At 40.5% G+C, this 27,158-nt stretch overlaps 2 protein-coding genes across 4 annotated transcripts in view; one reads left to right on the forward strand and one right to left on the reverse strand.

The window, feature by feature from the left end:
* Window positions 1-15,988, forward strand: part of TXLNG (taxilin gamma) — a 59,440-nt gene extending 43,452 nt beyond the window's left edge. For both annotated transcript variants that reach the window (XM_010595762.3, XM_010595763.3), the window contains 2 exons: window positions 1,703-1,798; window positions 3,543-15,988. In XM_010595762.3, the coding sequence (XP_010594064.1) occupies window positions 1,703-1,798; window positions 3,543-3,857 (411 nt within the window). In that variant the 3' untranslated portion in view covers window positions 3,858-15,988. The remainder of the gene's footprint in view (window positions 1-1,702; window positions 1,799-3,542) is intronic.
* RBBP7 (RB binding protein 7, chromatin remodeling factor) overlaps window positions 4,886-27,158 on the reverse strand; it is a 30,835-nt gene continuing 8,562 nt past the window's right edge. For both annotated transcript variants that reach the window (XM_003415968.4, XM_010595761.3), the window contains exons 4-12: window positions 24,777-24,950; window positions 23,642-23,757; window positions 15,036-15,196; window positions 14,188-14,314; window positions 13,984-14,061; window positions 13,301-13,377; window positions 11,105-11,162; window positions 8,556-8,666; window positions 4,886-7,776 (exon numbers count right to left, since the gene is read on the reverse strand). In XM_003415968.4, the coding sequence (XP_003416016.1) occupies window positions 7,708-7,776; window positions 8,556-8,666; window positions 11,105-11,162; window positions 13,301-13,377; window positions 13,984-14,061; window positions 14,188-14,314; window positions 15,036-15,196; window positions 23,642-23,757; window positions 24,777-24,950 (971 nt within the window). In that variant the 3' untranslated portion in view covers window positions 4,886-7,707. The remainder of the gene's footprint in view (window positions 7,777-8,555; window positions 8,667-11,104; window positions 11,163-13,300; window positions 13,378-13,983; window positions 14,062-14,187; window positions 14,315-15,035; window positions 15,197-23,641; window positions 23,758-24,776; window positions 24,951-27,158) is intronic.

The following is a 27,158-nucleotide window of genomic DNA, read 5'->3' on the forward strand; positions in this document are numbered from 1 at the left end:
AATAAAGTGATGCTTTTTTTTGTTTGTGTTTATTGTTTAATCACTTCAGGTAATTACTCCCCTGGAAAAACCTGCAAGCCCAGAAGAGTCATTACACATCTTGGTTGGTTGATATATACGTATCAACCAAAATGAATTTCGTGTCCATCCATCCATCTGTCCATATCCATCCATCCTTATTAAACGGGGGATTTTTAGAAATGGTGGTAACTGGGGATAAGTACAGTAGTGCCTGGCACTTTGTGAGCATTCAGTTGGTGTTAGTCGCAGGTATTATTAGCTCTTACGGAGCGGCTGAGAGCACGTGCTCGGTAGTCAAAGTCCCTGGGTTAATAGCCCAGTTGCATCATTTAATGTATAACTGTGGACAAGTTGTTTAGCTTTCCGTGCCTTTCTGTTCCTTCGTCATTAAAGATGAGGACAACAAAAATACCCACTTTTCATAAAATAGAGTATTTCAAACAGTGCTTGGCACATGTTAAGTGCTCAAATTACCACCTTCAGGTATTTTTAGACCCAGTAATCTGGAGAATTCAGTGAGCAGCAGAGGCCTTCTGTCTGCCAGTCCTTCCGTTGAGGCCCCAGTCCAGTGTCAGGGGCAGTGGAAGTGTGTTAGCTGGACTGCAGCACATGCTCGCCTATTGAGGTGGAACAGAATTTAAGAGAAGGACCGCCCAGTTAGCTCTCCTTCTGGAGAATCCTCTGGACTGGAGCATGCTCTTCTCTGCTATGGCTACAGAGATCACTGTAGGTCAGCACGCAGCCTTGATCTCCCCTGAGCTATCCCATGGCCTTTGTCCCAGTTTGCCTTGTATTACAGTTGTATGTGTAGTTGCCCAGGGCCCAGGCTATTGGCTCTGTCTTCTCTTTGTTTCCCTTAACAGCACCTGGCTCAGTGCCCCAGTTTGAATGGTCAACAGTGAATACAAATATTGAAAACGTGGCTGATTGAAGGGCATAGAGATACAGCTTATTCTGAATTTCTGAAAATTTGGTTCTTGCAGCCTAGGTTTAGTCACGTTGCCCTTATTTTTGCACCCATTTTATCTTTGGCAAAATATGAAGTCAAACAGCCTTGAAAGTTATGAGGATAACCAAAGCTAAGGATGAAGTACTTTGTTTCTTGGTCACTGGAGTCTTACCTAAATTGTGCTGCCCCTAGTTGGGAAACTGATGTGGGCTTGGATGTTGTGGTAGAGCACCAATTCTTAATCTTTTTTAGGGCCAACAAGTCCCAAGATTCAAGAATCTATGAATTCATTTAATGGACCATCTCTCCAGAAAACTCACAAGCATGCATTTTTTCACACAACTTGGGGAGATGGGGCTCTCGTTGCTTGCTACCCCTGCTGTAATGAGGGCTTGCATTCCAGCCTTAACTGAAAGCGTTCCAGAGCCTGGTGTCTGATGACTTTTCCCACAGGCTGCTTCCTCAGAGTTGAGGAAATCACCTTTGATTTTCTTATAATAGGAACCTTGCTTTGGTTCTTGCTGTGGTCAGCCGAGGAGCTTCTGAGATCGGCTCTGCTACCCACAGCCGGGCCCAGCTCCTTTTACAAAGACCTCCACAGCTGTCAGCTGGGTGGGGCACGCACACTCACTGATGGAGGAGGGGAGGGACACACAAAATACTTGTTTTGTGGCAGGACAGGGTGTAGAAGTGAGAAATGGAACTTAAATTTGCAATCATGTTGATTTACAGATGACCAAGAAAATTAAAAAATTGGAAAAAGAAACGATAGTGTGGCGTACCAAATGGGAAAACAATAATAAAGCGCTTCTGCAGATGGCTGAAGAGGTGAGGTGGTCTTTCATGAATAAGGTGTATTCTTAGGGGGCTCGTTAACTTCAGGAACCTATCGGGGTAACGAGTTACCGACAAGATTGTGATAGGACTGTGTTAAAAGTAGAATTTGTGAGGGCTCAGGTAACTGCAGACTTGGTTATATGATGCCTTTTCCAACAGAAATTGAGGTTGTTGGTGCAGGGTACTGAGTGAGGTATTCAAGCTGCTTACTGCCCAGTTCCTTAGGCCAGATTTGGGTAGGAGACAGCTGGAAAGCATCTAGGTTTTGCTTGCTTCTGCAGCAGTGGTTTCTCAAACTTGCATCAAACGCTGGCCTGTTAAGATGGGGCTCACACCTGGAGAAACACTGGACGAACTTCCCAGTGGAGAGAACACAGCGAACAACCCAACTGATTATCTTGACTTAATCTTCTTAAAAAGGCAACAAAATACTTTTTGCCCCTCTTACTATAAAGCTGAAATAGAATGCATTTGCAATCACTAAATTTCACACATTCAGAAACTTGATAGGACTAACTAGTTCATAGCATCTCACAAGAGAAAATGCTGGGGCATATTTATGCAGGTATCTTATGCGCATCTAAAGATTGGCAGAACAGAAATTACATAGAAATAAGGTGACTCCTTTTTGTTTTTAATTCGGCCTCTAAAACTTAGTTCTGCTGGTCTTTGTGACTGACGTCTTGAATTTCTTCAATATTCCATCAATACAAAGTGTTTTTTTAAAAGCTACGTGGATTTTGGTTATTTTTAAGAAACGCAGCAAAGAGGTAACTTGTGTTGCCCTAGAACAGTATTACTATGTGAAATATCGATTGGTATACTCAGATGCGTATGCAGTGAAGCTACATAGAATGTTCAGAGGTGTTTTTAAAAACTGATCATGTTCACTTCGAAGGCTAGAGTAGCAGGGACGGGGGTTTGGGGACCATGGTTTCAGGGGATATCTAGGTCAGTTGGCGTAACAAAATGTATGAAGAAAACGTTCTGCATCCCACTTTGGTGAGAGGCGTCTGGGGTCTTAAATGCTAACAAGCAGCCACCTAAGATGCATCAATTGGTCTCAACCCACCTGGAGCAAAGGAGAATGAAGGACACCAAAGATACAAGGTAATTATGAGTCTAAGAGACAGAAAGGGCCATATAAATCAGACTACATCAGCCTGAGACCAGAAGAACTAGATGGTGCCCGGCTATAACCGATGACTGCCCTGACAGGGAACACAACAGAGAACCCCTGAGGGAGCAGGAGAGCAGTGGGATGCAGACCCCAAATTCTCGTCAAAAGACCAGACTTAATGGTCTGACTGAGACTAGAAGGACCACGGAGGTCATGGTCCCCGGACCCTTTGTTAGCCCAAGATTGGGACCATTCCTGAAGCTAATCCTCCAGACAGGGATTGGACTGGACTATAAGATAGATAACGATACTGGAGTGAGCTTCTTGGCCCAAGTAGACACATGAGACCATGAGGGCAGCTCCTGTCTGGAGGGGAGATGACAAGGAATGTGCTGTCTGATTAGGGGGAGAGCAACTAGGAGTACATAGCAAGGCATATGTATGTTTTTGTATGAAACTGACTTGATTTGTAAACTTTTCACTTACAGCACAATAAATAAAGTTTAAAAAATTGAACATGTTCAAGAGGTGATAGTTTGCAACATGGCTCAGATTTTTTTATTTTTTTATACAATAACCTGTTTAACAAGGTTACAAAAATTGTTTTCCTTACAGAAGACTGTCCGAGATAAAGAATACAAGGCCTTTCAGATAAAACTGGAACGGTTGGAGAAGCTGTGTAGAGCTCTTCAGACTGAAAGAAATGAGCTCAACGAGAAGGTGGAAGTCCTTAAACGGCAGGTCTCGGTCCGAGCAGCAGACGTGGAGTTAATGGTGCCGGCGTCACAGCCCTGCGCTGCCCTGGAGCCCCACAAGGAGCCGAGCCTGGCCTCCGTTGGTGCCCCCAGAGCCCCTGTGGCGGCAGAGCCCGAGGCTGCCCGAGAGACCCTGTGCGCTGGCACAATTCCAGGCATTGATTCCCTTGACTAAGTGTGTGATCACTGTATCGAGAGAGATTTTGTGTATAACTTTCTCTGCTAGTAGTTAACTGTTGGTTTTGTGGTGAGAACTTTCTTACTTTTTCTACCATAACTGTATTTTTCTTAGAACTACTGGACTTAATGTGGTGGTACAGGAGGCGGCTTAGCAGTCTCTTTTGAATCTCTACCTTTTCCTCAGCTGTGTTGCACATCTGCCTCATTTTCCCCTTCACTGGAATGCATGCACTCATTGCCTGGTCCTTTTCCCTGCTCCTTGCCCATAATTGAAATTTCAGTCAGGACAGGACCCACCATTACCAGGGAACTCTGTTCTGATAATGTTTCCTTGATGTGAAAACTATTAAATTTCCTGGCTTCCCCTTAATATGATTCAACAAAAGAAAACATAAAGATGATTAGTTTTGTCTAAACAGCCCATTTAAATGCCAAGTGAAAAATAAAACTCTAGTGCTGGATCAGAAGCAAGCCAAGCGTATTTAATCTAAATTGGCTTTCTGTTAATATATCACTTGACAAATTGAGATGGCCACAAGCCTCAAACCCTTCAAAGCTGTGGTAGGGTATGTATATAAAGATGTCTCTTGTAAACCAAGTAGTACATACAGGCAAAACACTGGACAAACAAGCTTAGGTTTCAGGTGAGAACAGGTGTGTGGGATTTGCACCACCTGAAGGCTGACTGCAGAGGGTATTGGTCTTACTTGATTTCAATTTGGGATTTGGTACTATTCTCCACTTCCACGGAAAGCTGGTTATGCTCTGAAAACAACTGTTCACGTCAGTTTAAGACGAGGGTAAATTCATGGGTAGCTTTCAACAGGCAAAAAGTCCGTCTGTTACCTTCTGGTTTCGTGCAGGTTGGTGTTCAACTGTTCTGAGAATGTTTTGCTAGTAGGAAACGACATCAGTTTTCAGAAATCAGTTTCAGTTAGGAGGAAACTGATTCCATTTCCAAAACATAAAAGACTGGAACAAACATTTTTACTTTGGGAAAACTTGGCAGGGTGTCAGTCGTGATTTGTGTAGGCTTTCAGTCTATTTCTCACCCCTTTCTTATATACTGTGATTTAAAAAAAAAAAAAAAAAGTATTATCAAGGTCCCTGCACTTGGAATGGGGGAAATGCTAAATTAAAGCACGTAACTTTTGCGTTAGTTTCCTTAACTTTGGCTTTTTTTCCCCAGTGTCGAATGTGGCTAAATTATGGAAATGATTAATCAGGCTGCACTGATGAAAGTTGTGTCCCTGGTATAATTTGCATTGAAATACTTTTTGTAAAAAACGTTCTGCTAGACATTCCACTGAGCAAAACTATCAAACTGACACTTCTTAAATTGATTACTGGAGTGAATAAACTGTTCTCTTCTGTCCAGTTAAAGTTTTCTCTTTGTTAAAGTTCTCTGTGAGGTCCTGTCACATTCATGGTCTAAACTGGGCTGAAAGAATTGAAAATTGCCAATACATGGCAAGCAGCACTGGAGTGGAGGATTATACCTCAGCTTCCACCGCCCATCATTTTCATCAAGGTCTAGAGAGCAGAGGACGAGATACCTGCAAAGCAGGTTATCTCATTACTGTCAAAATGAGGCGGAAGCAGAAACAAAAACAGCCTCTTGCAGCCTTTTGTAAGTACTCCCCCTTCGGCTGCGAGAGGAAATACGGGACTCATCGATGAAGGTATATAGCAGAAGTGTAATCTACCTTAAAATTAGTAGTAATGATCAGTTTTCACAGGAACTCTTCGAGGTGTACAGCTTGTGGCATTTTATTCAGCCAGCTTTGTGGCCCACCGTGTCGCTCTGTGGTACTTGTTGTGTGTGGACGATTGTGAATCTTGGACCTGTGGCTTATTTTCAAGGGCTTTGTTAAGCAAATGCGATTATAGTACTTGGCCTGCTGCTTACGGCTTACGATGTATTTGTAGCTAGACGCTATCATGGTGTTTAAAGGACATGGACTCTGTTGGGGATGCATTTGGTGTCCTTTCTGAATCTCTCTTCCCATTACCCTGTGAAGACTAAAAACACGGCCCTCTGAGGAGGACACTCTCCCAAAGCAATCACCTCACCAGCCCAGTGTTGTGGCTTTGTAGCACACCCTGTATCTCCCGTATTCTAGAACACTGTAATGCTACTAGGCTCAGAAAAGGTTTAAATGTTCACTCACTCAAACTGCATTTGTTGCACCATCACGGAATCTTGATTTGTACTGTTTATAGTGACAGACTCCAAGGTGTAGAACAAACCTGAGTCTTCGATAATGGACCATTTCATCCTCAGACTATAAGAATACATTTCTTGGTCTTGAGACCAGTGATTTTGAGTTATGTGTGTATGTATGTATGCAACTGCCTTTATTACACCTGGTGATCACAATTCAATTCTCAGGTGTTGCAGAAAAATCTACCTCTTTCAGACTGTAGATGGTAATAACTGTGAAAAAAATGATGCAGATATCTTCTAGTTTGTGCTAAACACACTGCTTTATTTTTACAGCCCACATCTTTCATGAGGATATGAATTAAGAGGCAGTCTTGTTTTGCTTTTCAAAGACATTTTGTAGAGATTTTTCACTGATGTGAATCTGATTTTATCTACTCAATTCTGTATAGCTTCAGTAAATATGTATGAGAAATTTCACAGCTTCTGTGTATTTTTTGTTACCTGTGTGTCCTTAATTCTATGAGGAGAATCAGGTCCTAAGACTTGTAGATAGCTGCTTTCTCAGGTTTTAAAACAGCTTAATTATTGTACGAACCAACAATCTTCTGCTTGGTTGAGGGAAATCTCATTTTATGTACCTGATTAGTACCTATTTTTCCCTTTAAAATAGAGGGCTCTAGAATTACAGAGCACAGCTTCTGTCAAGACTTTTGAAACCTACAGGGACTCCACATTTCCGCAGTCTCAGCTGGCCTCAGCATACACCTATTTGGACAACAAGGGATACTTGAACATAGCAAGGGTCTTAGGCTTAAGCACATGTAATCCTATAAAGAGGGGTTGGCATTCCATATTTCTTTGTTAAATGACCCTTTAAAAATAAGAAAACCATTCCTACCTGGTAGGCCCTGCAAGAACAGGCCAAGAGGCCAAATTGCAGGCTGGCGTGTCCCCTTTGATGAGTCCTGCTATAGGAGCAAACAAGCTTTCATCTCTTGGGGAGAAAGCTAGTGTCTGTTTAAAACTGCCCAAGTGAAGGCACAAAGAGCATATGGGTTGAACGGTGTGTTTTTTTTTTTTTTTTTTTTTTTTTTACAAATCAACCACCAAATAGATGACTAGCCCCTCTTCCCCCATTCTGGATTAGGACAAGCATGTGCCCTGGAAAGAAACGTAATAAAAGTTCTACGTGTATGCATTAACAGCTTCCTCACTTATAAAACAAGGAAACTGGAGGCAAAGTCAAATTTGACCCATTTCTACTCTTTAGCATGCTCCTAAAAGAAGAAAACGAAATTTATTTTAAAACTTTATTTATGCAAAGCCAATCAAGAAGTATTGGAGGGAAAAAGTGTAAAAGTTATTCTTGCATATTTGGGAACAGCAAGCATTTAGTTTGAGAAAACAAGGACTTAAAACAGTGGAATCAAAGGCAGTACCCCTGCTACTTGTACTTTAAAACAAAGAAGATGCTTTCTCTTAAGCAACATCCCTTTCTTCCCTAACAGCTACAATATGATACAGTACGCAACAGCTCACTTGAAAGTGCTAGAATCAAAGGTAAAGAACGTCATGCCACCCACTCACGTTTCCTACTATACAATGCCTTTTTGGCGCTCGATAAGGCAAGCATTCATGGAACATTTCATTCAACAGAAAAATCTCTTGGCCTTGGGGTTTAAGATCCTTGCCCCTCCAGTTCCGATGCTGTGACATCTGACTCTTCATCATTGTAGATGTTTTCAGCCTGGAGAAAACCAAATAAGTCTGTAGGTAAAACTCCCGTGGTTTTTATAAAAGCATCTAAAAACGGCATGTCATAATTCTGTCTGACTAGATCTTAGGATTCATTGAACAACGTGTTTCAGTATTAGAAATTAAATATGGGCACATTCCTAGGGTGATTTATTTACCAGTTTCGTTTTCGTGGTTCCCCCCCCCCCACCAACATCAATAATTTCATGAGAAAAGGTAGGCCAGTATTCTCAGAAATTATTTGCAATTGTGTAATTCCACACACATACATACAAAGCTACCTACATACAACTTTTTTCAATTACTGTTCATAAAAAGTTTTCCAAAAGCATTTTGAAACACCCGGGGGGAACGATAGCCCTGATGCTGCTAAAAAGGTTGGTTAGCAACAAAAGATCTTCAAAAGGTCAAGTACTCAGTGCTCATCATCAGAAAACTCAGTGCCATTTGACTGCCTTGACATTTTCCTCCGGTATCCTTCATGGCCACGACACAGTAGAGATGCCACCTGACAAAACACTGCGCCAGTCACAAACAGTGGCGCAGAAGCTGCATCTACATCTGTGTGTTTATATAGAGATTTCTCCCCACCCACAGGTGATAGAAATGGTGGATAAAGCCCTAGTACTGAACTAAACGTTGTGTTGTCAAAATGGTTGAAATTCTCTTTTCTATAAATACTTGGTACAATATGCACCTAAATATTTGAAAAATGTCTGCTATATCACTGTAAATGTCTCCTATCCAGGAAAAACAATTTTTTTAGCTCACCATTTGCCATATTTGCATGATGTTATCCTCAGACACCGAGCAAATAACCCAAGGCTCATTGGGGTTCCAACTAAAATCTGAGATCTTGGCGGTGTGTCCTCCATGAATAAACTGTTAATAAGAACAACAACAAAAAAAAGCCTTCATTTCATATGCTGTCACGGTAATCTGACACTTGTATCCATTAAAGATTTTAAAAGTTTGTTTTTATACCACGGGTCTTTCAACTCGGAGATCCTGTTCCCATGGTTTGGAGGGAGGAGGTATAGGGTCAGTAATCTAGCCCTTACCACTTAGTATTTTGAAAATTTCCAAACTTTCAGAAAAGTTGATAGAACAGTACAATTAACACCCATATACCCTTCACCTAGTTTCACCAAATACTAGTATTTTGCTACATACACTTTCTTTTATCTCTATCCATCCATGTTCACACAAACATACACACACTTGCTGAACTACCTGAAAGTTGCAAATTGGATACTTCACCATTAAGTCCTCCAGCCTGCTTTCTCATAAGCCTAATGACATTGTCCTGCATGACCACGATGCCATTTCCATACCCAGTGCAGTAAGCATTAACTCTAGAGTCCTCTAACATACACAGTTAGGTGCAAGTGTTTAAATAACGCATTTCCAGATAGTCATTCCCTGAAGTTGGCCTACCCGAGGAGTCTCCGATTCTCTAACCCCTTTCACAGATTCACTTTCCCAAAGCAAAGGTACATCTCGCCCCTCCTTGGTCACCCACCCTCAATCAGCCAAGGTGCACTGGCCCAGGGTGAGAAAGCCCTTGGGGCTCCAAAAGCAGAGCTCCAGAGTCCCAGTGAGGGCGAAGGCAAGAGAGCTCTGCTGAGAAATGAAGGAAGGAGGCTAGAGTTCACTGGAGACCACCTCATGGGAAAGCTCTGTGCTTTATTTACTTTAGGATTAAGATTCCAAAGAAACAGTTGTCACAAGGGCAGTATTAATGCATTGTTTCAAAGTAGAAAGTCACACTTTGTGGCAGAAAGTCTGACTGCGTTCTTGTTCAACAATGGACTCTCTTGTCTAGTTGTATGCAATGTAACCATTTTACCTGATAATTTTATCAGTTCAAGAATGGAAGATGGATAAACAGCTTTTCATAATACCCTTAAGGGGGTACACAAGTGAAAAAATATGGTAAGCTCGCTGCCTTGGAATATATACAGAAATTGAATCATCAATACAACTTATTGTTATATTAGTTAGAGTCAGCCTCCAGTTTATGGTATTTTCATGTCCCTTGATTTCAGGCAAAAAAAAAATTTTTTTTTTTTTTAATGAAAAGAGTCAACATCCTAGTGGATTTTATCAAGGACCATGATATTGTTGCAGAGCCACCACATACAAAGTAATACATTCTCCTCTCCCTGCAACAGCAAAGGAGCTGGAAACCTTGAAAACAGTATGCTAAAGGAAGAAGTCAAATAGCTGAGGAAAAATAGCTGGTTGCTACACCGTATCTAGAAAATACTTAAAAACCATCAAACCCTGCTTCGCAAAACAGATTTTAAAGAAGTCGCTCAGTGTAATGAGTTGGAACTGACTCAGCGGCAATAGGCTTTTGGTTTTTGCTGCCATCAGTACAGGGCAGCAGTGTGTTGAGAAACCTTGTTCTTTAAGCAGAAGAATAAAACTTGGGCTTACTCGCAAGGGCCTTCTTTACCTTTTAAAACTGGTGGACAGAGGACCAGTGTACAACCAATTAAATAAAGGCCTAAAAAAACCCCACTGCCGTCGAGTCTATTCCGACTCACAGTGACCCTATAGGACTAAGAGCTAAAGAAAACAGACATCACAGAGCAATGACTGGTTATGTGCCAAATGACGGGTGAGATAAGTGTTGAATTTAAAGCAAGGACAAGGAAACCACTGCTAAGGCTGGCAACGCTTCAGAGAAAAGTGACTTGAAGTAGGCCCTGAAGGTCTCTGAGAGACAGACGGACAAGGATGGACACCATCAGGTGAACCTGGGTAGGGGGGCTTACACGCGAAGATAACTGAAGGACAAACAGGAGGGAGATGGCTGGGCATTGCTGACATCAGTCAGATGGATGAAGCATTCATTTTCTCGGTAGGAAACTTAAAAATCATGGTCATTAAGAATACCCATACTTGAAGTGTTAAGTATTGCTAATTCAGTATCAATACACTCCCCTCTCCCCCCCAAAAACTTCAGGAATACTACAATTGAAATCAGTGCGAAATTACTACCCACTATTTTCCAGGATATCTCAAACTACTTTTAAGTGGAAAATTCTTAAAAACCTACTGGGCTATAATTTACTAGTTCCAATAAATACTGAAACATGGTCAAGATAACCTTCAAGACTTCCATTTTGAAATCATCTTCAAGAGCTAGAACTTGATGTTCTGCTGCGTATATTCTCAACAACAAAAAAATAAACTAAAAAAAAAAAAGTTAGAACTTGAAGTTCGGACACGTTATCAAGATAAACAGACCCATTACAAATAACCCAATCTGCAGATGACATTTCATCTTGTGCAAGAAAGTCAACATGTACCAGGAGTTCTGGAGGCCCATCTTCTGCATCTTCTGCTGATTGTTCTTCTCCAATTTTACTGTTAAGAAAGAACACAATGCTTTTAGTACTGACATTTCCTATAGCACGAATGTACACAAAGCCTTTATCAGCTCAGAAGGCACACCCTAAAACACGCCCAAACACAAACATACGAACACCCATATTCAACTCACCTGAAAAACAGCTGCTTATTGCCACACTGATATCAATTAATTTTCATATAGTTTTGGTAGGAGGGTATAGAATGTTACTTTCTACAACTGGGCTAAGACTTGTTCATAATTGAATTCTAGAAATGGGGTAAGATGTTCATAACTGAAGCAAGAGGATGAGAAATTGTTAACAATAAACGTTACCTTAAAATTCAGTCACTACTGTAACCGTGCTGCTTACTGTCTTAGAATGAAAGGTGAGAAGTATATAAAAGATCTAAACGAGACTAATGCGCAGTCTTTTTCATCCCAGCAGTGCGGTAAGACCACGCAGCAGTCCTACAGATCTAAGATACGGCAACAGAGCACGGAACTTTCATCACGGGTGGTATAAGCCAAAGAAAGGTTTTCAGTTTTACTTCGTTCTTCTCTGCAAGACTTCGGTTTGCAGAACTCACCCGCAGCCCAAGGTGACAGCACTCAATCAAAATTACACACCAATATCAGCCCTACCTTTTATCTAGCCCAAAGCTGAACCCTGCTAGTAAAAACTGTCGGAAAAAGAGCCAAAACACAGAACCTTCGAAATATTTTTTGTCCCTCTTCATAAAGCTAATCAAAGAAACCCAAACACGTGGGATTGCCAGTTAAGTTTCTCCTCCCTCTGTCATGAGTACAGTCGCTAACAATGACCACCTTGATTTTATCTAATGTAACAGCAAAAGTCATAAATGAATTTTAAGAATAAATTACACAATGCCTCCAAGTTTATTACTGGCACATTTGGGAGCAATTCAGTTGCCAGGGCATGAGACTTCCAGACCTTGTTGTACCCTTCACATGACAACTATGTCTTTTTTAGATTTTTAATTTTACTATTAAAATTTTTTTCTAAATAAAATGGAGGCAGAATATACTGAAATGTCTGCTTACAGATTTTCTGTATTTTCAAGTATCCAACAGGGCCAGAGATTGTTCCGTAAGAACCCCAAACCTTCGATGTTTAGAAGCTTTATAAAAAAGGACTTTATTCAGCAACGTCTCTGTCCCAGATACGGAAGGATGAGTCTTCTGTCTCTATAATTAAGGCAGCCTTGGTTTCAACATACTAAATTTAGTCCGCTTGAAAGCAATAAATTTAACACAGTGGAAATTATTTTTTTTTCTAAGTTAATGATTTAAACTTAAGACGATGCCATGTTATGGATTAGTTTAGTTTAGTGGCTCTAAAGGCCCAAACCAAAAAAGGAAAGCAACCTGATATTCTCAGAACATCCACATCAACTCTGGTCAAGGAACTTGAAGAATTGGGAGAAACTTATATATAGAATTAAGCCCCCGGAAGAATCTAAGGTCTCTGACAGCATGGGCTGTGCTTGTCTGTTCACGAGGCTACCATCAGCCTTACACAACGCACAGCAGGAGCCCACACCTGCTGAATAAATGGTGAGCAAATGAGTAAATCCTGTGAAAGCTGGACCCTGTGTAAGGCAGAAACCTGTCAGAGAAGAAAACGCAAATATTCTGCAATGAAACGAGTGATAGAAAAGTGGTAAGACTGCACCCTGTCAAAGGTGAAAAACCTCTGAGACCCGGAAAAACAAAGCAGTCCCATCGAGTTCAGGCTCTCACAGGTTTCAATAAAAAACTATGACTTTAAGAACAATCCTGCCAGTACACTCTCAGACTCCAGACAGGAACAACATGGTGATGCCTTTTACAGCAAGTGTTTTAAATACAATCATTTGGATGTTAAAGTGCGCCCTGGATGGATACTCACTCGTGTGCGTGTGCACATGCATGAATATCACTAGAAAACAGAAATGCATTTTATAGTTGATCTGTTGACTCAGTGGTTCACCTCTATTTTATGGAGCAAAAGATCTTCAAAGTACTTAGTAGTTACTTTAATATTAGGTTTATTAAAGCAGATTAGTGAATTGCTCTTATAGTTTATCAACTATTGTGTAATCTGTCAGATTAGCATATTTGTGCAATCTCTTGTCAATAGATTCTAAGTTACCTTAAATCCCACACATTGAGGCGGCGATCGGTACCACTTGAAGCCAGAATGGTTTCGTTATGTGGAGACCAGTGGACCTAACAATACATATTTTGAAAATGTATTTCAGAAATCATGCATTTCTAGGTTTGTGAAAACTGTGCTTATTAGCAGTTTTTCCCATTCTGTGTCTTCTCTGGGCCAGGCCCACGGTCACAGCCAGGGCCCTCACCCCCTTCTAGCCTTTCAGGTGCTCTGAAAGGGCCCATCTCCTGGCCTACTGCCGTGAAGGGCACACTCCCCAGCTAGGCAGGCTCTCAGGAGGCGTCCCAATGAGCTTATTCAGCCCCATAACTATCGCAGAAGCACTGATGGTTCTCAGTGAGGTCTATCTTAACCTAAGCAAATCTGTCCCGTACAGGGCAGACATCTTTCCCCTGTGGACCCACCAACCTGGCATGCCTCAACTGAACAGTCCCTGGATTTCGCTTTTTAAACTGATCCTGTTTTGCAAGGCTTTTTCTTCTACTTCAGAACTGGCTTCTCAAAAAATCTCCACTAGTTTATTAATATAGTACAACTAAGAGTAGCTTTTTAAAAATGCAACGTCCCATGCCTGCCATACAGTTGGAAAAAATTAAAAATTTCCCCTACCAAATAGTTACTAAAATCTGACATACAAATACCAGAAAACTGTTACATACCTGGAAAATCTCATCTTTATGTGACTCAAAGGTATGGAGTTTTAATTTTAAATTACGCAGATCCCATAAAGCTACCGTCTGAAGAAAAAAAATAACAAAATGAATTTATTTCTGGTACTTTACGTAAGATAAGGTTAAAACATCTAAGTAAGGCCCAAAAACATTTGGGTTTGTAAACACCAAGTTTGCAAAAACTTCAGAAACCTTATCCGCAGAGCCTGTTGCTAGAATGAACTCGCTGTAGGGATTGAATGACAGGCAGTTGACCTCGGCTGTGTGAGCATCCACCAAGTGACTTGGCTTGGAGGTGGTGTTGGATCTGGTGTCCCATCTAAAAACACAAAGATACAAAGCCAGCACACGTGGGGAAGAGTACACCTCACCAGCTGGTCCCACACCCCTGCTCTTCTCCAAGACAGCAGCACCCCACAAGTGCCAGCACTGCTGCAGGAGCTCACCTCGATACCAAGGCCAAACACACAGGGAACGGGAAATTAGCACTCCCAACTGAAACGATCAACCCTAACCTCAGAACAAACTAAGAATTCTCATTAGAGTCCTCTGTTTTAACTACGAACTATTTCGAGCCCACACAAAAGTACAGACTTCTAGGAGATAATGAAACAATTTGATACCTACAACCTAGTCTTGTCCTTTTGGCCACAAGTATTTTCTTTATAAGGTTAAAAAGTTATCAGAGGCAGCTGAATCCAGTGCTGCACCATGCCCTGACTGAATCATTTTCCTCCCTCATCTCCAGCTGAAGCCACCCTGATCCTGACTTTGCTATCAGCCAAGCCCCGACATGTTTCTTCCCATTCACGTCTTTTTTTCTTTCTGTAAATAAGAAACTGTACTGGTTCATAGAGCACAGTGACTCTCCTGTCAAAAGGCCATTACATACATGTGTGCAGTTTATCATCAGGCAATTATACCACAATAAAACTGCTGCTGACATAACTTAAAAAGAAGAACTCAAACCAGAGTCCACAACAATCACTGATGGTCCCTCAGGGTACCCGTCTAACTCCCCGCTGAACTTTCCGCCTTACATCATAAGTTTCTGATCATCAGCGACGGATCCGAACAAAGACTCGTGGAGCAGATGCCAGGCCACATCCTCCACAACAGCCGAATGGCCAGTGAAGATTGCTTTCGCATCCACGATTTTGCCTTCCTTTGGTCCTGCATTTATATCCCATAAGCAGACAGTCTGAAGGAGAAGGGAGGGGAAAAAAGAGAACAAAAGCTGTAAGAGAGTGAATTCAGATACTAACATCTTATTTAAAACATTTTTGTTAAAAACAAGACTCTATGAAAGTTACAAATAAACAGAAGGGAAAATATAAACCAAAGTGAAACTTCCGGAACAGAAGGGAGTGTCTGAGTGCAGCTTCCATGGCTTGTGGTGCACACGGCAAGAAGATGGCACTGTAATGGAGGCGAGGGGACCAACCATGTGGCAGGCAAGGGACACTCAAGCTGGAGTGCCTCCATGCAGACAGCCAAGTAGCCAAAATCCACAGAAATGGCACATCACTGAGAGCCAGGTGCTCGGTATCAAGTGAACATAAACACACATCCTAAAAATTCACACTGAGTTGGGACAAGTGGGAATTAAAACTAGGAAAATTAAAAGGCACTTCTTACAGAGAAAAAGTAGTTTGGATAAGCCTCTCACTTCAGGACAGAGATCACCACAGACATCAAGAGACAGCTGAATGGCCCTGGCCCTAAACTCCCTAGGCGACTTGGAGAGGCCAGACCTTGTGGCCTGCAGATCTCTACAGCAGGCTCCTGGAAATGTCAGCAAAGCCCCAGGGGAGGCCACAGGGCCTCCACAGGCCACAAAGATCACACTCCCACAGATCCCAAGGCTTCCACCTTCTCTTGGAATCCCATCGTAAAAGTTAAGAGAAAGTAGGAAGGAAGACAAAGGTAAATTTCAGGGTACCCAGAAAGGAAGTTAGCAAATTTACTCATCAAAAAAAAAAAAAATCATAAAGACTAAGTACACACAAAACCAACAACAAAGTAAATGAAAAGAAACTGCACAATCAAAAAGAACTCAGCTCAGAAAATTAAGTGGAAGAAACCACCAACACACACACACACAAAAAGCCTAACAAAATGACAGCGATAAACTTATAACTAGTGATAATCACACTGAATGTAAACGACCTAAAGGCACCAGTAAAGAGACGAGTCATAAAATGGATTAAAAAATACAGCCTTTTTTTTTAATTGATAAACTGTCTGCAAGAATGCATCTTAGACACAAAGATATAAATAAACTAAAACCTAAAGGATGGAAAAAGATATATCAAGCAAACAACCAAAAAAGTGCAGGAGTGGCAATATTAATCTCTGACAATCGCCTTTAAGGCAAAATCCATCATAAAAGACAAGGAAGGACATTATACACACAATCCACCAAGAGGACATAATAATATATACGTACCCAATGACAGAGCTTCAAAATACATAAAACAAACTCTAAGAGCACTGAAAAGAGAAATAAACACATCCACCATAGTAGTAGGAAACTTTAACATACCACCTCCAGTGAAGGACAAAACTAGAAAGAAACTCAAAGACAAAGAAGATCCATACTCCACAAAAACCAACTCGACCTCCCAGACATACACATAACACTTCACCCAATAAGCGGCAAAGTATACATTCTTCTCCAATGCTCGTGGATCATTCCCCACAATAGACCACATTTTAGGGCTCAAAGCAAGTCTCAACAAATTAAAAAACTTGGAAACAATACAAAGCGTGTTCTCTGATCGCAATGCTCTAAAAGTAGAAATCAGTAACAGGAAGAACAAGGAAAAAAAATCAAATATGTGGAAACTGAATAACGCCTTGCTTAAAAACTAGTGGGTAATAGAAGAAATCAAAGATGAAATTAAAAAATTCCTACAATCAAAGGAGAATAAAAACACATCGTACCAAAAGCTTTGTGACACACCAAGAGTGCTCAAAGGTCAATTTATAGCAATACATGCACACATCAAAAAAGAAAAAAGGGCAAAAATCAAAACATTAACCCTACAGCCCAAACAATTAGAAAGTGAGCAGCAAAAGAAGCCCAAGGTCGCCAGAAGAAATGAAATAATACAAATTAGAGCAGAAATAAATGAAACAGAGAACAGAAAAATAATAGAAAGAATCAAACTAAAAGCTGGTTCTTTGAAAGGATCAATAAAATCGAAAAACCACGGGCAAACTGACAAAACAGAAGGTGCAAATAATCGAGTAAGAAATGAGACGGGTGACGTCACAACAGAATCAACTGAATAAAATGGATCATAACAGAATACTATGAAAAACTGTACTCCAAAAAATTTGAAAACCTAGAGGAAACAGATAAATTTCCGGAAACACTATTTACCGAAACTAACACAAGCTGAGGTAGAAAATCTGAACAGACCCATAACGAGAAGTTCGAAGAGGTAATAAAAAAAACTCCTGAACAACAACAACAAAGCCTGGGCCCAGGCAGCTTCACTGGAGAGTTTTTCCAAACATTCAGGGAAGAGTTGACACCAATTCTACTCAAACTATTCCAGAACACAGAAAAAGGAGGAATACTCCCGAATTCATTTAAGGAAGCCTGAATAATCCTGATACCAAAGCCAGGCAAGCACGTCACTAAAAAAAAAAAAAAAAAAAAAAAACAGACCAATATTCCTCATGAATACAAAGGTAAAAATTAAAAATCGTAGCCAATAGAATTCAACAGCATATCAAAAAAATAATACATCACGACCAAGTGGGATTCATACCAGGCACGTCAGGATGGTTCAACACCAGAAAATTAATCAAAGTACTCCACTACACATAAATAAAAGGAAAAGAATCACATGATGATCTCAATCAACACAGAAAAGGCATTCGATAAAGTCCAATACCCATTCCTGACAAAAACTTTCACCAAAATAGGAACAGAAAGAAAATTCCTCAACATAATAAAAGGCATTTATACAAAACCAACGGCCAAAACTATCCTCAACAGAGAGAAACTGAAAGCACTCCCCTTGAGAACGGGAACCAGACAAGGCTGCCCTTTATCACCACTCCTACTCAGCACTGTATTGGAGGTCCTAGTTAGAGCAATAAAGCAAGAAAAGGAAATATAGGGCGTTCAAATCGGTAAGGAAGAAGTAAAATTATTCCTATTCGCAGATATGACCCTATACACAGAAAATTCCAAAGAGTTCACAAAAAACCTACTGGAACTAATAGAGGGATTTGGCAAAGTTGCAGGATACAAGATCGACATACAAAAATCAGTTGGATTCCTCTACATCAACAAAGAGAACCTTTGAAAAGGAAATGAGGAAAATACCATTTACAATAGTCCCCCAAAACATAAAATACTTAGGAATATATCTAACCAGGGACGTAAAAGGCTTAATCAAAGAACTACAAAACACCACTTCAAGAAACCAAGAGACTCACATAAACAGAAAAACACAGTGCGCTCCCGGATACGAAGACTTAACACTGTGAAAACGTCAATACTAGCCAAAACAATATACAGATATAACGCCAGCCCAATCCAAATCCCAAGAGCATTCTTTAACGAGGTGGAAAAACTAATCACTAACTTTACATGGAAGGGCAAGAGGCCCTAAACAAGTAAAACATTATTAAAGAAGAATAAAGCAGGAGGCTTCACAACACTTTCTGATCTCAGAACCTACTATACAGCTATGGTAGTCAAAACAGCCTAGTACTGATACGACGACAGATACACAGACCAATGGAACACAACTGAGAGCCCAGACGCAAATCCATCCACCTATGGACAGCTGGGAAACCCCAGTGGAATAGTGGTTAAGTGCTATAGCTGCTGACCAAAAGGTCAACAGTTCGAATCCACCAGGCGCTCCTTGGAAACTCTAGGAGGCAGTTCTACTCTGTCCTTTAGGGTCAGCTGGAGTCGGAATTGACTCGATGGCAATGGGTTTTTTTTTTTTTTTTATGGACAACTGATCTTCAATAAAGCATCAAAGTCCATTAAATGGGGGAGAGACAGTCTCTTTAAAGAAAAGTTGCTAGCAAAACTGGCTATCTATCTGTAGAAAAATGAAATAGGACCCATACCTCACACCATACATAAAAACCACCTCAAAATGGATCAAAGATCTAAACCTAAAACTATAAAGATCATGAAAGAAAAAATATAGACAACACTAGGAGCCGTAACACAGCATAAAGAGGATACCAAACATAATTAAAAAATGCACAAATAGCAGAAGATAAACTAGGTAAATGGAACTGCCTGAAAATTAAACACCTATGCTCAACAAAAGACTTCTCTGAAAAAGTAAAAAGAGAACCTACAGACTGGGAAAAACTTCTGGCTATGACATATCCAACAAGGGCTAATCTCTAAAACTCATAGAAAACTTCGACACCTCAACAACAAAAAGACAATCCAATTAAAAAATGGGCATGGATATCAACAAACACTTCACCAAAGACGACATTCAGGTGGCAAACAAACGCATGAAGAAACTCTCTCTGTCAACAGCCATCAGAGAGAGGAAAATCAAAACTACAATGAGATATCATCTCACCCCAATAATGGCAAGCATTAATCAAAAAAACAGAAAACAACAAATGCTGGTGACATTGTGGGGAGGCTGCAACTCTTATACACTGCTGGTGGAAATATAAAACGGTACAACCATGGAAAACAATGTGGTGCTTCCTTAAAAAGCTAGAAATAGAAATACCATGAGCTCCAGCAATCTCACTCTTAAGTAATACACCCTAGAAAAATAAGAGCCATGACACAAATAGACATATGCACTCCCACGTTCACTGCAGCACTATTCACAATAGCAAAAAGATGGAAATAACCTAAATGCCCATCAACAGATGAATGGATAAACAAACAGTGGCACATACATGCAATGGAATACTACGCAATGAACGATAAAAAATGATGATGAATCCGGGAAACATCTCACAACATGAATGAACTTGGAGGACATTACCCAGAACCCCAGTGCCGTCGAGTCGATTCCGACTCACAGCGACCCTAGAGGACGTTATGGAGGACACTATGCTGACTCAAATAAGTCAATCATAAAAAGACAAATATTGCCTAAGACCACTACTGTAAAAAAAAAAAAAGATCAGGAAAAGGGTTACACGCACACACACAAAATTCTGATAGTGAGCAGGGATGGAAGAGGGAGGGAGAGAAAACCTACTAAAAAGATATCGGTGAAGGGAAAGACATTAAGCTATTTTGCTCTGTAAACCTTCACCTAAAGTACAATGAAATATTTTCTTTTTAAAAGTTAAAAGAACACCTTAAGTTTTGGTGGAAAAAGACAGCAAGCCAGAAGGCAATGATTCTCATCGAATGGTTTAACTTAAGAGGTAACTCCATGAAGGAACATGAGCATTAATTATAAATTCCACTGATATTGGAGTGAGCACCATCTCTTTTAAAACGACTATCTTTTGTTGTTGTTGTTGTTGATCTTATCTGAACGGGGTTCTGTAACAAACTGATTTCCCAGCCTTAAAAAAATAATGTTCTACAACACTTACGCTCTAATTAGCCACTGTTGTTGTGTGCCATCTAGTTGACTCCAGCTTATAGTGACACTATAGGACAGAGTAGAACCGCCTCATAGTTTCTTAAGCTATAATCCTCACACGACAGGAGCCCTGGTTGTGCAATCATTATGCGCTTGGCCGCTAGCCAAAAGGTCAGTGGTTTGAACCCACCCAGTGGCTCTGTGGGAGAAAAGACCTAGCGTGCTGCCGCTCCTGTAAAGATTACAGAAGAGGAAAACCCTATGGGGCAGTTCTACTCTGTCATACAGGGTCACTATAAATCGGAATCCACTCAATGGTGCACAACAACAACGTTTACGGAGCAGATCTTTTGAGGAGCTGCTGGTGAGTTCGAACCACTGACCTTTTGGTTAGCAACTGAGCACTTAACCACCGTGCCACAGGGCTCCTTCTGTTGTTGCACACTCAAATATACAATTTACACGCACTGAACAGAAAAGAATGTGTACAGCTGCTCTTGTTTCTCCCCTGCTCCTCTCCTTAGAAGGATATTAGGAAGATCACCCCAATGCCTGCCACACAGAAAACCCTGGGTAAGCTTCAGCTCTTATTACTAGTAATTCCCAGCTTGGTGTCTCTTCAAAAGGTACCAGTAATTGTTACTGAGTATAACGCCCTTCCCTACTGGGGAGCTCCGCCATACATACTTGGAGGAGAAGCAGAGGGAAAGTTTCCTTTTTGAGAACCAAGGCACAGCCTTGTGTGTCTGCCTCCCTTGCAGATCCCCACGGTGGATTTAACATGGGCTCCGACAGTCCAAGCAGGACTTTGAATTGTGAACAGCAACAGGAGAATCTGTTCTGAGGATGAGGTGGCAAGTGATGTCCTCATTCTTGCTTAACATGACTTGGGTCGTGGATCTGGCCTCTCTTTTTCTGGGAACTTTCCCAGGCCTTGTTCTCAAGCCATCACAGCAAGTCTATCTCTCAGCTATCCTACCCAATGTCCTTCTGATAAATTCCTTTTTTTACGTCAGCCAGTTTTGGGTGCTTACAACTAAAGAACCTAGACCAGGCGCAATCATCTACCTTCGATTATTTCCAACAGCTTAACAGAAACTATAATCAACAAAAATATAAACAAGATCTGTCATGTGACAGACTTCGGCACTGGAGAGAGAGACGAATGCTACAATCCATCCAAACCAAACCAAACCCAGTGCCGTCGAGTCGATTCCAACTCATAGCGACCCTATAGGACAGAGTAGAACTGCCCCATAGTTTCCAAGGAGCACCTGGCGGATTCGAACTGCCTACCCTTTGGTTAGCAGCTGTAGCACTCAACCACTACACCACCAGGGTTTCCTACAATCCATCAATCCACAATAAATTATCAATGTCACTTCACATTCATGTGGTACTTTCAATTGTTAAAATACTTTATGTACTAAGGCAATGAGGAATTCAACAGGAAAGAACAGTCTTTACAACAAACGGTGCTGGCAAAACTGGATATCCACACGCCAAAGAATGAAGCTGGACCCCTACCTCACATCGTACATCAAAATTAACTCAAAATTGGTCAAAGACCTTTTAGGTAAAGGGTATACAGGACTTCTTTGTACGATCTTTGCAATTTTTCTGTATGTTCGAAATTATTCCAAAATAAATAGATAAAAAATCAAAAACTAAATAAAAATTTAAAAAACAAAACTAAACATTAAGAGCTACAAGCATAAAACTTTTAGAAGAAAACGCAGGTGTAAATCTTCATGACCTTGTATCAGGCAATAGTTTCTTATACAGACACTAAAAGTAGAATCAACAAAAGAAAAAATAAATGGGGTTTCATCAAAGTTAAACTTTTGTGCTTCAAAAGAAACCATCAAGGTGAAAAGACAAGCCAGAGAATGGGAGACGATATTTGCAAATTATGTATCTAAGGCAGTTATATCCAGATACAGAAAGAACACTTACAACTCAATAATAAACACAAATAACCCAATTTAAAAACAAAGGATCTGAATAGACACTTCTCTAAAGAAGATACACAAATGGCCAGTAGGCACATGAAAAGATACACAATGTCGTTAGTCATCAGGGAAATTCAAATCAAAACCATAACGAGATACCACTTCACACACACTAGGATGGCTATAACCATAAACACAGATAGTAACAAGTGTTGATGAGGGTGTGGAGAAATTCCTGGTGGGAATGTAAAATGATAAAGCCACTGTGGAAAACAGTCTGGCAGTTCTTCAAAAAGTTAAAAACAGAGTTACCACATGATCCTACAATTCCACGCCCAGGTACTTACCCAAGAGAAATGAAAACGTATGTCCACACAAAAACTTGTACACAAATGTTCACAGCAGTATTCACAACAGACAAAAAGTGGAAACAACCCAATGTCCATCAACTGAAGAATGGATAAACAAAATGTGGTGTATATCCATAGACTATTCTTCAGCCATAAAAATGAACAGAGTACTGATATATGGTACAACATGAACCCTGGAAACATTAGGGTAAATTAAAGCAGCCAAAAAGAAATGGCCCCATTTATATGAAATACCCAGAATAAGCAAATCTATTTTTATAGAAACAAGAAGATTAATGGTTCTCAGGATCTAGGGGGAGGAGCAAATGGAGGAGTGCTAATGGGCACAGGGTTTCTTTTTGGGACATCTGTTGAAATTGTTCTAGAATGAGATAGTGGTAATGACTGTACAACTTCGTGAATATATTAAAACTACTGAATCATACACTTAAACTAAAATACACTTTATATTAATTAGGCCCCACAAACACACTGTAGACTTTCCATTATGATTAGGTCCTCAATGTCCTCTTTTAAATATTAGGACGCCTTTGGGCCATCCTGCCTCCATTCTAAGGCTGTTTCAAAAGAGCTCTGTGGACTTCTAAGGCTCCACTGGGCTGTCTGAAAACCACCATTGTAAATGTTACGGAAATGTTCTCACAGCCATCAGCGGTATCGTCTTGGAAAACCTATCCTCTACACATCTCTCCAGTGCGGAGCTGTCCATGACATTCCTTTAACTGCCAGTATATGAATAGATTAGAAAGAACACATTTCTCACATGGTCGTCAGATGCACTGAGCAGATGTCCACTCAGATTAGAATTCCAGGAAAGGCCATAGCCTTCCTTCTGGTGACCTCTTAAGCGAAGATCAGGATTACATTCTCCACTTGGGTCTGAGGAAAAAAGAAATACATTAAGTACTAAGTTACTATCTGTTTATTAGAAAGTTGAGAGCAAATTCTCAGTCCTTCATCGAGGGAGCCGTAACATTAATTGTACTGCGGAAAAAGCATTATACAGGAACAGGACTTGGTTTGACCCACAATTGCTTTGAAAAGCAATTCTTTATGCTTCATTTTAAATACTCAATGCAAACCTGGTCTCAGAACCGTTAAATTTAAGATTGGTTTCTTTGGAAAACCTAATCCTATTTCCAACACAGAAATACTAAAAACTATAGCTAGCCCACAAATTTGGATGGTGGCACTCCCCACCCGCCTCCACAGGTCAATTTTTGAAATATTTTTGTGAGGAATAAGTTAACATAGCAGGTCTGGTTACTCAGTCGTTACATGTCTCCAGGGTAGCCTGGAGCCTCAGCAACCCCAGGGAAAGTAGCCCTCAGAATGTTCTTCAATGTGATTAAGTTGTGTACGCCCAGAGCAATGGGACATGCTGTAGCAACTTGTCAAAACTTGTTAGGATTGTCTGGCAAGATTCATGAAGTGCCTGATTTCACTGTTGGGGTCCTGAGTTTCTGTTACTTATGGCTGGTCACCTCGCAGGTTGGGCCTATGTGGCCAGACCTCCATAAAAACGCCAGGTCCTAAGGCTCAAATGGGCTTCCCTGGACAGAGACATGGAGCACGTCTCTGTAGTTTGCTGCTCGAAAGAAGGCACGTACTATGCGGCCCCAGATAGGGAAAGACACAAAAGCTAGAGCCTTAACTCTCTGGACCCTGCCTGATGTGTTATCTTCTTCTTGCTGCTTTTGCTCTGTATCCTTTCTTGTAATAAACCTTAGCTGTAGGAATAATCTGCTATTGAGTCCTGGCAAATCACTGAGCTTGAGGACCCCCAAAACAATTAAAACCTTTAAAAAAATATATAGTACTTTGGCCTTAAATACTATCACCACCTTGAATCAAGAAAAAATTCTAGCAATGGCCTGACTTTACTACCATGTACCTACCTGGTTTAGCAGGGTGTTTTGTATAGTCAAAAACCAACACGTCAGAAGATGGAGTTTTTGTAGCAATAATGTGAGGATTCTGCGGCATGTAGCGAGCACGGTTCACTTCTCCTTCATGGTTGATTTTGATTTCACATTCAATTTTTCCTGTTACAGAACCAAAGCCGCCAAATTCTAACACAAGAGAAAGAAATTAAATACATACACTTAGGGTTAAAATCCACAAGTCAATTAGTTTAATCAACACAACAGGTTTTACTCTGATGGTATGTAATGTTAACTGAACAGAGAAAGAAAACACAAAAATACGGGTCTGCTTGCAGGTAATTTATTCTCATAGCCCATTTTCCTGGAGGTAATTTATTCTCAACGCCCATATTCTTGGAAAATATTGATAGCTATTTTATGCCAGTTAATTTGGCTCTACCTTGGATGTAAAACAATTTGTTCTGCTTTAAAGATGATTCAGTTATGTAGTAAAATCTCAAGTAACTGCACAATAAACACCCCAACAGCTTCTTAGTTCAAATGTGACTCATTGGGAGCACTGTATTATACTAGCATCTTATTTGAGGTTTCATCAAAACAGGAAAGGTTTAACCACCAGGAGTACGAACATTCCTTGAGTCTAAAAGTAAAAAACATCCTCAAATCCAAAACCCACTCTCACCCAATTCCAACACACATACACACACACACTCTCATATTATGCTGGTTCTGATAAACTTGGCTCAACTGCCAGTGGGCTGCCATAGCTAAAACAAGGGGGCTAACCCCTCCATCTGGTCTGTAAATAAGGCTACAGTCTTTAAAAAACAAAGAATCCTTGGTAAAGTAACAAAGCCTCATAAAAAGTACACTAACTTCTGAGAAACAGCAAGATGTCAGCAAAAAGCGTAACAGTAGAGAACATCTAAGCAGATAACAGCAAACAAGACTTAGCATTTTTGCTCAAAGATAAAAACTTGCATTAGTTGCTGACAAAGTTAGGAGTTTTCAGATTATATTAAATTGCATCTTCCTTGCACGTTACTTAGCTCACCCTATGTCTCAGGTCAGGGATCACTAACTCAAAAGCCTAATGGAGCCAGGCAGGTAACAAGTAAAATATACTGGCTGGGGGCAAATCTAGCTGAAGAAAAACACACTGGAGTCAGTCACTCCTCAGTTCCAGCCAGCTCTTGCTATGTGGGAATGCTCAATGCCCACAACTCTCACGCCTTGATGTAGGCTAGGCATCTAGCCATTCTTCCCTGTGCAAGCACAGCTCACTACTTCAATGTGGCTGAAAATCCCATCCCATTCCACGCACCTCCTCCTCCTCCAACTCTTAGGACATGAGCAATGCCCCCGCTTCTGTCCCAGCACTCTCTTTTGCCATCATGTCAATGAAGTGTTTCAGCTTATAAGACCGCCTTCTTGATCCTACCATCTCCTAACCTCTTCTCAGACCCTGCTCCAAACCTACCCCCCTCTTTGAATATCCCACCTCTGTGGACTCCAGTGGTTCTAACCCTTCTGCTACAAAGATACTCAAGTTTCCCAATTTCTTTAGCTAAAACAACCTGAACAGCTCTCCTTTTTAAGGTTTAGTTTGAACACAGGGTTTGTAGTCTCAAACACAAAAAAATAAAAAGTTGAAAATCACCGTGTTAATCATCATAACAGTACTCATTAAAAAAAGACCATAACTGAAAATAAAAGCCGTTAACCAAACTATTTCAGTCACCGGTTAGAATGCACTACTACGCTGAGCATGTACCTTTGATAATCTGATGCATTCACATATTATGCGCAAAGACTGTTAACCTCAAAGTCCAATAAGTATATATTCCAAGACTAAAGCCATTTAAAATTTTTCTGATTACAATAATTTACAGAAATAATGCGTAAGGTTGACCCTAATGCCAAATATCAGCAAGGTTGCAGGGAAATGGAATGTAAATTGTGACGGTGGTGAACTGGGTAAATTATTTTGAAAAATAGTTTCATTATTATTTTAAGGTGACAATGAATATAACATACAGCCCCGCAATTCCACTATACTAGATAAATTCTCTCACAACTGTACAAAGAGACACGATAAGGATGTTCACTGCAGCACTGCTTTTAAGAGCAAAAAACTAGATATAATCTAACTGTCCCTTGCTTAAAGGAATGGATAAACAGATTTAATTGCAATGGAATACTATATGACCGTTAAAAATGAAATAAACATCTATATGGTATACACACACATAAAAAAAATGTTGAATGAAGAGAGCTGAAACACAGTATTATACATACTCACTACTGTATTAGTAAAAATACAAACTGAAAAGGACACAATAATTTCAGGACAGTGACTAACTATAGAGGAAGGCAGGGAGGATTGGGGTAGTG

The sequence above is a fragment of the Loxodonta africana genome, chromosome X, assembly GCF_030014295.1.
Source record: "Loxodonta africana isolate mLoxAfr1 chromosome X, mLoxAfr1.hap2, whole genome shotgun sequence".
NCBI lineage: Eukaryota > Metazoa > Chordata > Mammalia > Proboscidea > Elephantidae > Loxodonta > Loxodonta africana.